This window comes from Silurus aristotelis, assembly GCF_946808225.1.
Source record: "Silurus aristotelis genome assembly, chromosome: 19".
Lineage (NCBI taxonomy): Eukaryota > Metazoa > Chordata > Actinopteri > Siluriformes > Siluridae > Silurus > Silurus aristotelis.
Window position 1 is genome coordinate 20,470,140 of NC_139592.1, and position 16,915 is coordinate 20,487,054.

The 16,915-nt window shown below is 39.5% G+C and overlaps 1 protein-coding gene and 2 long non-coding RNA genes across 4 annotated transcripts in view; 2 read left to right on the forward strand and 1 right to left on the reverse strand.

Annotated features, from left to right (window-relative positions):
* Window positions 1–4,600, forward strand: LOC310741937. Its single transcript, XR_014538108.1, has 2 exons — window positions 1–1,796; window positions 2,147–4,600. It is a non-coding gene; the product is annotated as an uncharacterized lncRNA (long non-coding RNA).
* Window positions 2,218–16,915, reverse strand: part of nckap5l (NCK-associated protein 5-like) — a 25,987-nt gene continuing 11,289 nt past the window's right edge. For both annotated transcript variants that reach the window (XM_083570337.1, XM_083570338.1), the window contains exons 2-12: window positions 13,406–13,537; window positions 13,230–13,298; window positions 12,947–12,985; window positions 11,769–11,888; window positions 11,055–11,141; window positions 7,818–10,879; window positions 7,514–7,649; window positions 7,338–7,416; window positions 6,693–6,986; window positions 6,036–6,184; window positions 2,218–5,154 (exon numbers count right to left, since the gene is read on the reverse strand). In XM_083570337.1, the coding sequence (XP_083426463.1) occupies window positions 4,903–5,154; window positions 6,036–6,184; window positions 6,693–6,986; window positions 7,338–7,416; window positions 7,514–7,649; window positions 7,818–10,879; window positions 11,055–11,141; window positions 11,769–11,888; window positions 12,947–12,985; window positions 13,230–13,298; window positions 13,406–13,531 (4,413 nt within the window). In that variant the 5' untranslated portion in view covers window positions 13,532–13,537 and the 3' untranslated portion in view covers window positions 2,218–4,902. The remainder of the gene's footprint in view (window positions 5,155–6,035; window positions 6,185–6,692; window positions 6,987–7,337; window positions 7,417–7,513; window positions 7,650–7,817; window positions 10,880–11,054; window positions 11,142–11,768; window positions 11,889–12,946; window positions 12,986–13,229; window positions 13,299–13,405; window positions 13,538–16,915) is intronic.
* On the forward strand, window positions 15,492–16,509 carry LOC310741945. Its single transcript, XR_014538109.1, has 2 exons — window positions 15,492–15,536; window positions 15,691–16,509. It is a non-coding gene; the product is annotated as an uncharacterized lncRNA (long non-coding RNA).

The following is a 16,915-nucleotide window of genomic DNA, read 5'->3' on the forward strand; positions in this document are numbered from 1 at the left end:
TCGTTTCAGTTTTTGAGTCTGTTCTCATTGCACATTCAGATTCCGGTTCTTGACTAGCAGGAGAGCAACCTGATGTGGTCTTTTGGGTTTTTTAAACCTACCTCAAGGTGTGATACATCATTTATTTTGAGATGCCATTCTCCTCAACTGCTTGTGAGAAGGATTTAATTGTTGCCTCCCTCTCAGTTTGATGGATTCTGAAGCCCTTGACGTACATATGCAAAATTTAATCATTGTACTCCTGTGTACCTGAAATAACTGCAGGGTGTTCCTAATAAAGTAGCAGTGTAGTTTTACACTTTTAAATGTATGGCTAATTAACACATCATGCCACAGTTCTCAAAAATACCTTATCAGTTTTTCATTTACATAAACCAATAATGTGTACATGCCAGCTACCCAACAGCAAGAAATTACAAGTTCTCATAAATATATGATGTGCTAATACTGTTCAGCCTTGAGCAGACTTGTTCAAACTTGACTGGAGTGGAGTTAAAAAACCAGCCGTCACTGCTTACGTAAACATGCTGCACATAAATATTTGGCAGCACGAGCCTTTTGTGAATTGTTCAGCTTTTTCGTTTTCCCCACTGTAACCTGCTGGTGTGTTTACTGGTGTTGGAAATGATTTTCACTGATCTTGAAACTTGCCAAATATTCCCTGGGAGTAATAAATGAATTAACAACAGGATGGTTTTTTTTATCTTTAGGGGCTCAAATTTCTATGAAAGTTAGGCCGGATTTAGTGCTAGTTTGGCACCTTAAATAAATACAGGCCTTTAAATAGCATTGCTACCAAATGTGGTGTGCAAAAATTAAAAACAAAAAATTCTTTGTTGGGCTGAATTTAGAATCGTTATGGACGAAGAACACAACAGTGTGTCCAACCATTGGAAAATAATCAAGCTCAGGTGGATTTCATCATGGAAATGATTTCACTAGTACCAGCATATCTTTGAGGTTGTGTGTTGGAGTCATGATGGGGGAAAGTCACTGATTGTTCTGAGAAATCAAATTAGACAATCACATCATTGCTATGGTACAAAACAGACTGGTTCTTGAAACAGAGGAAGCTCTGTTTGCTCATGTTCATAAGTTTAAACTCTTAGACAGTCTTTTTACATGGAATTTATCAGATACAATTACTGATTTTTTTTTTTTATCCAAAGTAAAAATTTCTAGTCATGTGCGAATATAGATGAAGTAGTTTATGTTGCTGGCGATGACCTGGCAGAAGGTCCACTTGCATCCTGATGGTATGGAGGCTCTGAGGCCAGCAAATACATAATCTCGGTCTCATACATGAGGCCAACATGTAACTTTGTGGCAACTACATTTGGTTACACTTCTTTATGCCCTAAGAACCTTATCTTCCCCCAGCGAAGCATGCTGGTGGGAGCATCATGTTGTGAGAATGCTTTTTCATGGCTAGGAAACTGGTCAGGCTTGAAGGCATGATTGATGGAGCAACCTACAGGGAAACCCTAGATGAAGTGTCTTTCAATTTTACCATAATAGAAATCCAGGGTTGTGGTCAAAGCCAGGCTGCTTTAGTGAACATCCTGTCAGCACAGAAGTAGGAGTCTGTCTTACTTCTTGGGAAAAGAATGGCTTTCATCTTGCATTGACCTTAGCATTAAATAAAGAGGAAAACCCCTCAATAATACATTGTTCTCTTGACCTCATTACTTAAAAGTGCACCGAATGACCTTTACTAGAATCAGAACTGGAATGCCTTCGCTGCTCAAATTACCCATGCTGGGTCTTAGGTGTTAATCGTTCTTTAAAGGTTCATAGTCAAGTCAAGTCAAGTTTATTTGTATAGCGCTTTTCACAACAGACATTGTCTCAAAGCAGCTTTACAGAAAACAACAGTGAAGGTGAATGGTGTGCGTTTGTCCCTGATGAGCAAGCCGTGGCGACAGTGGCAAGGAAAAACTCCCTTAGATGACATGAGGAAGAAACCTTGAGAGGAACCAGACTCAAAGGGGAACCCATCCTCATATGGGTGACATCAAAAGTTTGGTCATAAATCTTTCAACAATACAGAACAATTTGTGATCATCATAGATCCAGCATCAGCTTCTCCATGCCTTTAAACACTCGGCATCTACTTCTCCATGATCATCCATAGGTCCATTCATAGCTTCGAGACCTTATCCCAGCTCTTTTATTAATCTGTATACATCTAGCATTTTCATCAAAAAAGAAACAGACTTGCAACCTGCATAAAAACATTTTATTTAATTGCATGAGTGACGGCAATTGCTTAAAAAGATGATCATGAAAAACGTTTATGGCTTTGTTTTCGCAGAGATGAGTGGAAAAACATCCGATAGCACCTTAATATAAAAAGTTTACAGATATATTAACAGCTTCGTCATAAATTCTTTTTGTAAACATAGCAAACTAATATAAAATAGTCCTGGAAAATTACAACAAAATAAATGAAATAACTCCTAGAGGAAAACAGAACACTAATTTGAATTAAAGGGACCTTGACAAAAAGCAATGGGGAGTGTTTGGAGTCATGACATTTTTCTTTTTTTTTTTTTGGACCTGGTGAAAAAAGGGATTAAAATCTCAATTCGCCATGAAGTGTGCCATTTTATGCGTCCTTCACAAGATTAAAAAACAAAGATGTTTTTGCACAAACAGTATAATTCACTCAGAAATTCAACAAAATGACTATAAACTTTGACTTCAGATGTCAGCATTCAATAAGAAGGTCATCGCGATGTTTACACAGCCTGCCCGGGGGCATCACCGGGTGTTTCTAATTTCTGACATTTCCACACAAGGTGTCAGGAATGTTCTGTTTATGGTTGGCGTGTAAGCACTAAGTGAAAAGGAGCGATCATGTACAATACAGGACGAGGTCATTTGCCAAGACATGATCACAGAGGGACTTCGCTTGAATACAAACAACAAAACTAATTGTGTGGAAATGAATATTCAACTTAAAGAGTGTCTCGGAAAGCCAAACATTTCTCGTGGATAACTTAAGATGAAGACCAAGATCATCTGATAAGAATTATCTTGGCCTATTATGTAACCTGATCAAGTATCTAACTGAGATACATTTCCTGTAAAGGTTTGGAAATACCTAGTCTGTTATGGTTTTTGGAGACATGCATGTTCCTTTTTGTTTGTTATGCAATAAACTAGGTAAAAGGCAAAAACGCACAAGAATTTAACAGTTGATGACTGGAAAAAAGTTCTGTGGACAGAGAAGTCCAAATTCTGACATTTTTGGCTCAGATAGAAGAATTTATAGGAAATGTTAGCAGACTGCCTCTCACCCACAGTCACTAATGGAAGTGGAAGCTTGTTTTGGGGCAGGGAATGTTGGAGACTTATTCCAGGTAAAAAGAATACTAAACCAACATGGCTACCATTCCACACTTCGACACAATGTAATTCCATGTGGACTGCGGCCAATTGGACCCGACTTCACCTTAGAACAAGACAATAACCCAAAGCTCTGTAAGCATCATATAGAGTCAGCTGGAGTGTTATATACATTTACATTTTTAGCAGAAGCCCTAATCCAGAGTGATTTACAACTAAGCAATTGAGGATTAAGGGCCCTGCTCATGACCTTCCAAGTCCAATGTCTTAACCACAGAGTTACCACTTCTAGAGTGTTATCTACCACGGAATGGCCTGCTCAATCACCACACCTAAATACTACTGAACTGCTCTGGGATTAACTGGATCGCAAGTTCAAAAAGAAATCTTCAACTAAAAGAGCAACTTTGGCAAGTTTTACAAAAGGCAAAGTATTTAATTCGAATGTTTGAAGACGCTAAGCCGGTCCCGATACCGGTGTGTGTAAAAGCTGTTATTCCTGCTAAGGGAGAAATTTTCAATGAAAATAAAGTTTACTACTAACTGGATATTTTTTGTGCAAACATCTGTACATTTGTTTGGTCAAAGTAAAAGTTGCATATAAACATGCATGTGTCTCGAAAACGCTACAAAAACTGAGTGTTTCCAAACTTTTGACAGGCGCTATACATATATATATATATATATTGTATTTAAAGTAAAATGCCCAGTCAAGGACTTCATAGTAATAAACTGAAACATACACAGCCGGACACAGAAAACTGAGCAACGAATGCTAAAAAGTAACCAGCGAAATGTGGTCTTGTCTTACCACACTATTGAAAAAAAGATATTAAATAAATACTTGCAAGTTAAAATTTAATGTAAAACACTGTAGCGCTATCACACACGGATAGTTCTTTATTATTGCTACAAGTTGTTGACATCTAACAGATAATGGACCTAATGGAAATCAGTGTCCAATTCCAATTGTACACCAATTTATCTAAATTTTTGTTTTTACATAAAATATGCATATTAAATTATCAACAAAAATCACATACATATACACGATTCACTTTGCAATAACTTTACACAACTATGTTAAACGAAAGATGTGCGCTAATGTACATGTAGAGACAATTGAGAATTTGTTTGTTTATGGAAGACCTGTAATGGTTTTAAGTGACCAATCATGACAAACAATTCAATGACCGAAAGGTGACAAGTCTATTCTGCTACTACCTGAATCAGAAAAAATACGGTGTAAGTTTGCTTAAAAAAAATAATAATTAAAAATGACGAGAACAGAAATTCAATGAATCCCTCAAATCCACCACACATACATGTCCACGCTGGCTTGCATCCAGTAGAAAGGTGACTCTCGGATAAATGGTGACTTCTTGCAGGAACACGTCCTGTGCGTGTCCTCTGGTGCCAAAAGCGTGTTGTCTTGTGAATGCTTTTAAATAAAAATAAAAATGCTGCCTGACACGACCAAGGTTACGGTGTAGAAAAAGTACCTAATGGTCAGTAAAATCCCATCCAACTCAGCTACTGGCACTCCCCCTCTCAGCCTTGGCTACCGCAGGAGGACAGGCTGTCATAGAGAGAGTCGCTTAGGGATTCGGGGGTCTCTAAGACCTGGGGGTGGCCAGGGGAAAGTGTATCATCAGGCCTCTCTCTCACCAGCTCTAACCCAGGTTCTCTACCCAGGTCTGGGTTGACAGGAGGACGTGCCTTGCCTCTGCGCATCTGACTCGGCTGCGGCAGGCTTCTGGGGTCACTGTCATGCCTGATGGGGGAGTCACTGGTCTTTGAGCGCTGTACAAAGGGCAAAAATCTAATTAGAATTGTACTTCAAATTTTTAATTACTGAAACACCAGAAAATATTTTACTTGTGCTATCAGTCTTCCCAGCATGCACACAGCATGGCGCATCCCATGACACTGGCATTACAGTGATGTTAGATGCCATTCAGGGGTGTAACAAATACTGAAGAATAATTAAGTGAAAGTAATGTGTCTATAGTTTAGGAGAGTAAGTATCTGGAAAAAGAAGTGCTAAAGTCAAAGTAGACATGTTGACACAATTTAGTTGCCTAAATAATTAAAAAGTCAATGTTTTTATGTAAAATAAAAAAAAAAAAAATAAAAAGACTATTTATATTAGCTATATCTTAAACTGTTAAGTACGCATTTACCTGAAAACATAATTTATTCATCCTTCTAACACCTAACTAACACTACATTGTGTGATAATTAATTAATTAGTAAAAGTACAGTTTGTAAAGGCTAACTTTAGACTTTAAAGGCTAGTCTTAACATGTTTTTATTTATTTATTAATTTTTCTTTTTTTTTTTTTTTTTTAGAAGATGCTTTCTTAGGAGGCAAAGGAGGCACCTAATTTTATATGAGTCTTTGCATACTTCAGCATGTTGAAACATTTTACTGAGGTATGCCAGAGACGCTCACCTTCAATTTCCACACTATTAGCTATGGTGCTAACTACATTGTGTGCCATGAGACCACCAACACAAAACATTCGATGTCCTTGGAAATTCAATACAAATAAAAAACTATTCGGTTTTCTATAGATCCCAAATACAGCATAGTACTAGTGTAGGACAGTATAGTATTAAAGTACAATTCCTCAAGCATTTCCACCCCTGGTGCCATTTATGTGCTTGAATAGCAGACTCACCCTCCTAAATGAGCTCTTCTGGTTCACTGAATCTAAGGCCTCTTCGACTCCAAGATAAACATCAGACGGCTCTGTTGATCCTTTGAGGTTGGGGAATGTCCAGTTCTTTGTGGAAACAGATCTTACGGGTCTGCCACAGACGTCAGCTCCTTAAAATTGAAAGATGATCCATAATTCTTCACATATATATATATGAAATGCATACATTTAACAACAACTGGGGATTAAAGCGTTTTTTGGCTTCTTTGTGTAAATTTGTGAGGAATAAGACATGGTGGGGATTTTGGTATAAGAAAATGGCCTCTCATGGATTTTAATAAGATGAACAATCGGACCTTTACACAGTTGAGACAAGATAAATTCTATTTATTTAAAAAACTATAAAACCTGTAATTTGGGTTATATATGGGACTATTATCATAGCTGATGTTCTGGAAAACTAAAAATTCAACACTACACAAGTATAAAACATGATGAGGGTGAGTATAATGTGAACTCACCTTCATAATCATAACCTTCTGAATAACTGCATAGTTATTCAGAAGAGTTATTTCAGGGTAGAGTGGGGCCAAGGCATCATAGTCATTACTGAGCTTGTACTAAATCCAAAGGCAAAATAGCTTAAAATAAAAACAATACACCAACAAACACCAGTACCTTCTTGGCCCGTCTTAGCAACTTGGTTGGATGCAAGTTTGCCTTGCAGTGGGGTACTATTTATTTCCTGCCCCATGATGTAATCCTCCTCCAAAGAAGACAGCTCTCTTTCCAAGGTCCAGGCCTTATGGGGAATTTTTATCCCTGAGCAATGTCGTCCCTGAGGAAAAGAAGCATCATTCTCCCCTTGGGCCTTCCCTTTGGGAACACTTTTACATCCAGCATTCACACTGTAGTCAGGAAGAGGAAATGTGCCAATACCACTGTCCAGGGTGTGTGTGGAAATTCCAGAGCCTGTAAAACACAGTATGTCAGTGCACAATCATATATGTAAAGTCCAGAGCCTGTAAAACACAGTATGTCAGTACACAATCATATATGTAAAGTCCACAAAATTGGTAATCACTTCTTTGTTAAAGACGTGAAATATACATTTTCTGTCAATATAAACTGTTCTGCTTAAGAGCCAAAAAGTCACTCCTCTGCAGGTGTTACTTATCGTAAAAGCCACAGGAAGAAACATGTCTAGCAACCTTGTACTGGACGATCAGGTCCAGGCCTGTTTATGAGGTCATGCGCTAACCCATTAATCAAATACATCATCTTGGTGTGGTAAGTGACTGTCGCATCAGTCAGCAGGCGTACCTGCAAAGTGTTCATGGTGAATTGAATCAGCCAGGTTCTCATCAGACACACCATCCACTTTAGTCATTAAAGAGGCAGCCTGGGGACAAATCACAGAGTTCGGCCAAGTTTAGGATTAACTCTGAATGTCTACATTTTAATTGCTGGCAGTGACATACAAGCTGTTATGACTTTACCTTTTCCATATCCTCACTACTTCTGGTCTGACAAACAGCACTTGTAATATGATGGCTGAAGACTGGCCTGGTTTTGCAATCAAATGATAAGCGTCGATGAGCCACACCGATACCTCCAACATCCTTTCCATCCACCCTTTTATAAAAAACATAATGATTATTAATTATTCAACAAGTTTTGGAATGTCTCTACAACCCACTTACTCAGTGGATTTCAAAGCAGGAATGCATGACTAAGTCGAAAAGCTTGATGGATATTGACATACGTAAGCACAAATGTAGGAAACTGCCACATCATACATACCGGTTAAGCAGCTGCTGCATGAAGTTGTCTGATGGCACACCCCTGTACATTACAGACAGCTGCCCCTGAGCTTGGTCCATGACCACCTCACAGGAATGGCCCTTTCCTTGTCGGTCCATAGCAACGCCATTCACATAGGCACGTTCCTCTTCAAGGGCTTTGTGTAGCCCCTCCGCTTTTTCCATTAACATGGATATGTTTAAGCTCTCGCTCTCTGGCTTTTTAGTAGCCACTTTAGAATCCTTTCCCCCTGAGGATATATTGAGTTTCCATTCTCTCTTTTCGTCTTTGCCTTTTGAAGCCTCGGGTTTCCGATTAAGAGCTGGCAGCTTACTTTTACGCAAGCCAAACCAGTTGGCGATTCCACTGGAGGCCTTCTGTTTAACCTCAGGTACTTGAGTCTTGTCTTGTTCTTGTAGCTTTAGCATATTTTCCTCTATGCCCTTCATGACCTTTTGCTCTATGGAGGACTGAGGGCTTGGTGCAGAGTGCCTCTTTTCTTCAACTGACTCTGTAGGCCTTGGAGGTGGTGGAGGAAGGCTCTCCCCTAATGAATTTTTCTTCTTACTGGCTCGGGATTGGCTCCTGTCTTCAGATTTGGACAAGTACCTCGGAAGTTCCTGGGTTGGTTTCGCATCTCGGTTTATAGATGCTGGCACAGTTTTAGTTGGAGATTTTAAAGGAATCCTGTTAGGGCTGCTGCTGTGGGGACTAGAAAGGTTTTTGCCACTGTATGAAAGACTATGTGGTGTTGTACTTTTGGCATAGCTACGCAAAGCTTGTGCAGCTTCTAAGTTGGTAGACAGTGCAGGCATTTTAGATTTAGGGCTTTCTGGTTTTGCAAGAGACATTCTAGAGGATTCGCTTTCCAGCTTAGAGATTGTAGAGCTTGCAGGTAATGATTTGATGCCTTGGTCAGAAAGTTTGGAGACAGCACTGTCCATATGACTCGAAACATATGATTTTTCTTCAACAGAATCTGTATTATTTAAAAGTTTATGTTCTATAGTTTCATAGTCAACAGTTTTGCTTTTGTCACTGGTTCGAGGAGGCGTTTCTTTTTTATCATTTGCCTGCGAGCAAGCGGATTCTTCTGTGTTCCTCAACTTGCCAAGTGCAGCTAGTCTTTCTTTAAAGGAATGGCTTGATTCACCCAGCTGTCGGCCCACACCCGTCTTCTTAGGAATGGGTGGTGGATCATTCTTTTTAATAGGTGAACCTGCACTTTGTATGTCTTTCACCAACTCGTTTTTTTCTTGGCTTCTGGACCGCATGCCACTCATTTGTGACTTCTGTGAAGATGACTGAGTAGGCAAACTGCGATGGTTGGCCTGCTTATGCCATACAGGGCTATCTGGGCTCTCATCTTGATCTGAGAAGTCAGAGCCTTGTGAAGTGTCCTTTTGAGATTTGAAACTTATGGGCCTTTCTAGTCCAAGGTTTCCTATCTTTCCTTTGACTTTCTCTGTGTTCGAGCTGGCATAACGAAGTGCAGAGCTCACCTCTCCAAGAACCTTGGATATATCTGATCCACCAGCACTGGAGAGATCAGGAATATTTTCATAGTGTGGTATTTTCTGGGGTGTCTTTTGTGAGTAGGCAGTTGCTGTAGGCTTGCTTCCTCGACTACTTTTAGGTATGCCACAGTTAAGCTCTTTTGGCACCACTGGAGGTGGATCATCAGATAGTGGTGGAGAGGTTGGAGCAGAATGTGTGGATGGATACGGCTCTGATTTGGGACAGGGTGGCTGTTTTTGCCTTTCTGCTGTGGTTGCTTTGCGGGTAGGAACCGGTGAATGATGCACTTCATAGTTGTTACTGCGACATGGGATCTTTGAGCTGCGTGTTAATTGAGGGCTAAGACGGGGAGGATTGGCTACTGGGGCACGCTCCCCGAGAGTGGGAATCTTAAGAAACTTGAGAAGTTTTGAAGGGGAAGACTTGACCTCTCTGATGCATACCTGGTTGGGGTTCACAAGTTTAGTACCATCAGCCTGAAGGTCTTGCGATGTGCTTTCCTTCACAGGGACACATATCTCATCTAGTACTTTTGATGCTGTATGATTCTCATTGGGAGAAAACAGCAGCCCTTTATGCAAAGGTTCATGACTTTCATTCTCACTATATGTGTCTTGGAGGTTGTCCTTAAGACCAAGAGTAGGTAACTTTGGGGTGACTGGCTGGACATCGGAATCAACAATCTGCAGAAATTCCTCAGCATCTGTTACCTTCTCAAGCTTTTGTAGTGATACAGTTTTTAAGTGCTTAAAGTCTGTTTCCAGAGTACTTGTATCATTTGTACTCTCATGACTAATGATTTGTTCACTGGTGGTGTTGCTACTTTTTGATAACCGGACATCTGATATTCTGTTTTTATCTCTAGTCTCTTTCTCTGACAGTGTAGAATTAGCTGGTGCATGATCAGGCACTCTATTAAGGTCTCTTTCAGGAACTGCCAAGTTAGAATAAGAGTCAAGGGCTGCTGTTGCTAAAAGCTCATTGGATGGTTCAAGAACTTTTTCAGACGAAATAGACAAATCAGCAGACTTCCTGATTACTAGGAGTTCACTAGTACCCGTAGGAGGCTTCACGTGGCTCTGTAGGTCTTGGCTCTTATGGAATTCAGGCGGAGCCAGGTTAAGGTTGTCGATAGTAATTGTATTTGAAGTGCAACAATTGTGGCTACTGTTGGCTAAACTGAACGCGTCCTTATTGGATAGAATTAGACATGTGTTACAGCTTCCACACTTTACACTATTGTGCTCTGCTCCATTGATACAAACATCTGAACAGGAATGGGGACAATTCGTTTTAGTTATATTGCACCGAGGCAAGTTGTCTCTGCAAGCCAACACCGCATCCTTAGAGACCAGAGCTTGGCTATATTCACAGAGGGAAGAGATGCCAGAGGAACGATGGTAGCGTAGAGGATCCGTCTCTTCAAGCTTGCGAAGGACTTCCAAAATGTGTGCTTTCTTTTTCATAAAAGGTGATAAGGCGTCCATTGAGGTGGAAAAGCTTTGGGTTTCAGGAAAGCAGGTTTGTGCACACTCTCCATTTCCCTTTAGAGTAAAACAAACATTGGAAGAAAAGGATTTCATAAATATAGTTTAGTTAAACGTTTGAAAATAAGATAAATTTTGATACTTCTATATTTGAACCTAATCATCAGCTGTATTTTAGTCTGCTTTTCATTTTGTGTTTACAAAACTTCATGCATTGTTGTTGTTTTTTTACCTTGGACTGTGCATTCCTCTGCGTTTCATTCTGTTTGTTTGAATCAGTGTGCTGTAGTTCAGAAATGTGTTCCAAGCAGGACCCAGTCTGAAATCAGAAGTTAGTAAAAAGTGTTAGATCCATACTAGATTATAATCTTTTTCATACAATAGGCCCCTTATTGGTGTGGACACCCGGCATTCCATGAGTGCTAATATTTAGTACAACAGCACTGTTATATTTCACTGGTCATAATTTGCATGTCTTTGTTTGCTACTTACATTTTTAATTCTATATATTACCTTGAAACCCTTTACTACACTTACTATGGGCTGTCATACTATGCTATATACAGTTACTCTGTCTTTAATTCCTTATATATAGAATTGTTGAATAAACGCCAGATAAATGCTGTAGTTTTGAACAGTACCACAGTTGTGAATAATTACATTAAGTTTAAGTAATACTGCACAAGCTGTAATACATTATGAGTACATTATCAGTATATTTTATAAGTGGATAATGTGTACCTGATTAAAATTCTTTGTCATTCATTTGGAAAAATTCCCTCCCACCACTAAAGTAAACAGGACAACGCACATTTTCGACAATTTGGCATGCTAAATAAACAAAGATAATAGGGCGGTTTAAATATACTCTTCAGAATGCTACTACAAACCCCCCCCAGCTTTGTCTACGAAGAGAACTCTGTGTCAAAATGTTTTAACAATTTACCTGCTGATGTACACATGACTGATTGTGCAGTTTCTCTTGGAGGAGTTCACACAGTGTTCTGTTCTGCCTCTCCAAATCAAACACTCGCATTTTCAACTTGATGCACTCTTCCCGCAGATCCTGAAACAAGCGAGTAAAAAAAAAAAAAAAAAAAAAAAAAAAACGGTTTACTGAAAGTGAAGGATGGCCACAGTTCTGTAAATATAGGTGCTGCACTTAACAATAAACAGCATACAGTGCTGGGCAAAAGTTTGGAAACACCTAGTCTTTTTTTGTTTTGTTTTGATGACAGATGCATGTTTCGTTTGTTTATATGCAACAAAATAGTTAAATGTCAAAAATGCACAGGAATTGGACAGTAAATGACTGGAGGAAAGTTAGGTGGAATTAAAATTCAACATTTTTAGCTCTAAAAGAACAAGAGATATGATGTTAGCAGACTGTTTCATAAAACGCATTCAATCTGGAGCTGGTTTAATGGTCTGGTGTTGTTTTGGAGCAGAGAAGGTTGGACACTTATTCCAGGTAAAATGAATATCATTCCAAACTTCAACACAATGTAATTATGTCTTGGACTTTAGCGGTTAAGGCATTGGATTTTGCATCTGAACATCGTGAGTTCAAATCCCAGCCACACCAAGCTGCTGCTCTCAAGCCCCTGAGCAAGACCCTCAAAGACTCAAAAGTATGAATAGGATCAATTGTAAGTCGCTCTGGATAAGGGCCTCTGCCAAATGCCATAAATGTAAACCAACCAAATGTAAAGTCTTAGAGAGCAAACTGGGCAGGATTGGCCTGCCCAGTTACCGTACATAAATCCTATTGAATTGCTTTGGGATGAACTGGATGGTTTTAAAAGAAAGAACCAACTAGTGAAAAACATCTTTGGCAAGTTTTACAAGATGCAAAGTATTTAAGTTGAATGTTTTGAAGAAACGACCCGTCTGGAAGCCGAGATTTTTTAAAGCCGTTATTCATGTTAAATAAGAATTTCCTAATGACAGTGAATATTGTTTTGGTTAAAGTAAATCTTCATCCCATTACATAACCTAGTTGGTGGCATATAGATAAAAAGAAACATGCATGTGTCTCTCAAAAATCATTAAATACTTGGTGTTTCCAAACTTTTGTACACACAGGCCATTATCAATACAAATTAAAAGAATGATAAACTTTACCTTTTGGTTGAGCAAGGCTTGGACGACATGATTGGCTACCTATCAATGATAAATAAAGGAATATATTCATTAACAAGTTAAGTTTTAGCCACATTTGTACAACATTGCTTTACAATAGAGAAATAATGTTGTAATTTTCCATTAAACACGAATGCCACCAGGCTCAAAGAGAACATCGTAATGTGATTTATTTTTATCATACAAAACCATGAGAGTATCCAAACCTAGAAACATTGTGAAATAAAACATATTAAACAATCAGAGTCAGGTTGTCAGAACTCACTTCATCCAGGCATCTTTCATAAGCTTCTCTCTGGCTCTCATTGGCGAGGGAAAGAGCCGAGTTCTCAGCCTGGACGAAGAAAAAAAAACGCTCGTTTTTCAACATACTGACACTGAACAGATATAAAAGATGTGGGTTCTCATGGTGTCTTAAGAGATGTGAAAAGTGTGACTCACTTGAAGCTCTCTGACACGCTCCAGGAGTTCGCTGCTGCTCTCTTCCTCCAAATATGATTCCAAATCACCCTCCTCTGACTCTAGGTCCTCCTCAAGCGCTCGGTGTTGGGTCTCCTCGGACATCATCTTTACCTGCAACGGAAAATGTAAAGCGTGAAATACACGACTGGCTGAGAAACAATTGTGGGAAATGGTGTATGAGAAGAACATTTATTTTAAAAGCACTTTTACAATATACATTGTCACAATGGTGCATTCATTATCTGCGGTCTTGTACAGTGATCTAAATTTTCCTGCCATTTTTCTCCCCTCTACTAGTGGAATGCAATAGTGAAATAGTGAAAGAAAAACAACTTTATAATAATAAAGGAGATTAAATAGAAGTAAGGGCTCACACCATTTGATCGTGGTCATGTCACCACCCCTGACTCCAGCTTAACCTAGAGACCATGACACAGAAGCCTGTTTTCCATGGCCTACTTATGCTCCAGAAACAAGGACCTCACTTGACAGCATACTTATTGCCAAAGTGGACTAGGTCACTGGCTAGTGGAAGCATTGTACAAAGCATTAGACTTGCCGCCTCCACCTGTAACAAAAGATCAGATCCATTCGGACGACTCGACCTTCTCCTGCTCTACCATAAATGCAAAAGTCAGAGTCCACCCATTCCTGTTATTGCATTACCAGAACCTTGACCTTCACTACTCACTCGGGATCATACCGGCATACTCGCTATCCTGTTGCAAAACTCAATCTGAAAAATCGATTGGACCGGTCATTCCAGTCATTCATAATTGATGCTTTTAACGTCGAAAGTGACACATTCATTCTCGCTTGAGCTTGCACTGAATTGGTTTAAATGGATTCGCCTCATACAAAAACCAATAAGTGCAAAATCCACTGGGGTCACAGTGACGAGTACAGTGGATCAGAGCACATTAAGAATGTGCTTGTAGGAATGTCTGAACCTCAAACAGAAACAGCTCAGGCAGTGGAACACAAAAAAATATTTGATCATATTATTATGAACAGAAAATTTCTTGCCTAATGCACCTAACACATTGAGCAGTAACAGTAGCATTTGAGGTGGTACGTGGGTATACATCATTGCTGCCTTGCTGAGTTTGGGTTATTGTTTATGTACATATTCTCTACATGTCTGTGTGGGTCCCCTTTGGGTTCTGTGGAATCTTTCCTGCTCCCTAAACATGCTGGTAGGTGGATCTGTGACTCTAAATTGCCCCTAGGTGTGAATGAGTGTGCGAACTTGTCCTTGGCATCTAATCATTAATCAACTAATGTCACATAAAAGATTTGTAAATTAAGTTTCACTGACATTTACCCGCAGTCATTGTGCTGTTTGTATACAATTCAATTTCAGCAGGAGATCTATAGACTGTGCACTGAAAACTTGTCTTCTACAGTGCTGATAGATTCCAGTTTATCAGAGCAGCTGGAATAACACTATGGCACTTTTCAGTAGCCATCCATTTAAAAAGCTGTGCAAACATTACACATGACCAAGAACTATATATAGCACAAAGCTGAAAAAACACCCAAACCTGAGAGCGCTTTTTTTCTGCACTGGCAGACTGAAAGGTTGAGGCTGTTTTGTATCTGCTTTTGACCAAGAGCCAAAATGCCTTTGCTACACAAAACTTTCAAGGCACCGAGATACACCAGGTATTAAATTCACAAACATAGCATGCTGGTTATAAGGCACTAAGACCAGAGGCACACCGAACATAATCTTCTTTATATAGATTAAACGCCAAGGTTATAGAGATGCCATTGTGTGCTGGTTGTTATTACAGGATGTAAAGATCCCATTATCATTGTGGTTTCTTACTATCTGAAACAGTACCTCTAAATGTATGCGGGGAGGACTGGGGGTTTTTCCAAACCTCCTGACACCAATAAAACTTAAAACAAAAGAGTCTGGCTTTGCAATCAACTATCATACATAATCATTAGGCATAAATTCCAAGTATGATTTGAAAACCTAAACAATGAACACCACCCCAGGAACAAGCAGATTAAGTATTTCGGATTGTTTTCTTTCAGAGCTGATGGTGGATGAGCAGGTTGGGTAAAATGTAAATATATTGTCAACTTTTAAAGTTTTCAAGTGAAAACGAAGTCATGTCGTCATTTTCTCCCGCTTATCCGTAATTCGGGTCGCGGGGGCAGCAGTCTAAGCAGGCCCCCCCCTTCGATTGCTGCCCAATCCTCACAGCACCGTCCCTTACGGTCCCTCCTGCAGGTGGTGAGCCCACGGAAAGGCGAAAACGAAGTGAGAATCAAATTCAAATCATATTTTGACACAGCCAAAGACTTGCTACATTTTTGTCAAGGGCTTAAACTCAATTCGTCAGCACACATTATCTAAAGTGGATAATGTCCTTGGTTGCATAAAGTCCTTTGCGTACTCCCTGCATGCTACAGACTTTACGCAACCAATCTGAATTAAGGCGCATAATTAGTCCACATATTTTGGAGGTAAATTAAAAACGATTTAAACCACAGCAATGCTGCAACTCGGAATTCATGCGGAAAATGTATATCGGATGCTATTGGGATTTTTTCCTGCATCTCTGCTGGATCTCCTGGGGTTCGGACTGCTCAGGAAATGAAGCTTATCCTCAGGAGTTTATCTGAGACGCCACTTTGCAAGGCTGTCATGGGTTGCTCATCTTTTCTTTTCATCTATGAATCACTGTCGAGGAATGAACAATTAATGTCATGAGTAAGCCAAAACCACCAAGACACTGGCTAAATAGTCTAATTTCCAAGTTTCGGTTGTGCGACAATTCTACACTGAGCAACTATGGAGTTTATTTTTAATTACAGAATTCCCCAGAATGAGAAGATATATTCCAAGTTTAATGACTAGAAGATTGCAGCAAAAAAAAAATGCTTTGCCAATCTCACAAAAGAGATTCTTCAACAAGACCTGGAGATTAGGTTGGGTACAGCAAACCTACCTACTGAAGCATGAAAGTCGGTTTCAGAGTTGTCATTAACCACTAAAATACCAGAAAAGCAGCATTTCAATGTGTACAGTAGATCCTTGTGGTTCTAAAAAAAAAACAAACAAACAAAACCCTCACTCTTTGATTTTACAGATAACAATGCAACTATTTCTCAAGCACTGGCCAAAACCGATGTGGATATTTCTCAAAATGTTCGGGGGGTTTTAACCATTCGGATTCCATATAATTTGGAACTCTATTTGGCACCTAATTCATAACTGTTCATCAGAGGGGAAACTTCAGTAAACTCAAACATGTCTAAACGTTAGCACATTCATTCACTTCTCTTTGCAAACGGCTTCATCCTGTCAGGATCATGGTTGTCCAAACGTTTTGGACAACGGGCAGTGTTTTCTCTGCCAGTAAATACTTAAAATATTTTACATTTGACAAACTAACAACCTGCTTAGGAAACACGCTAAACTTCCTAGCATATTCAAAACCACAATGTTGGTGTGCAGTTTTGTACTGTGAC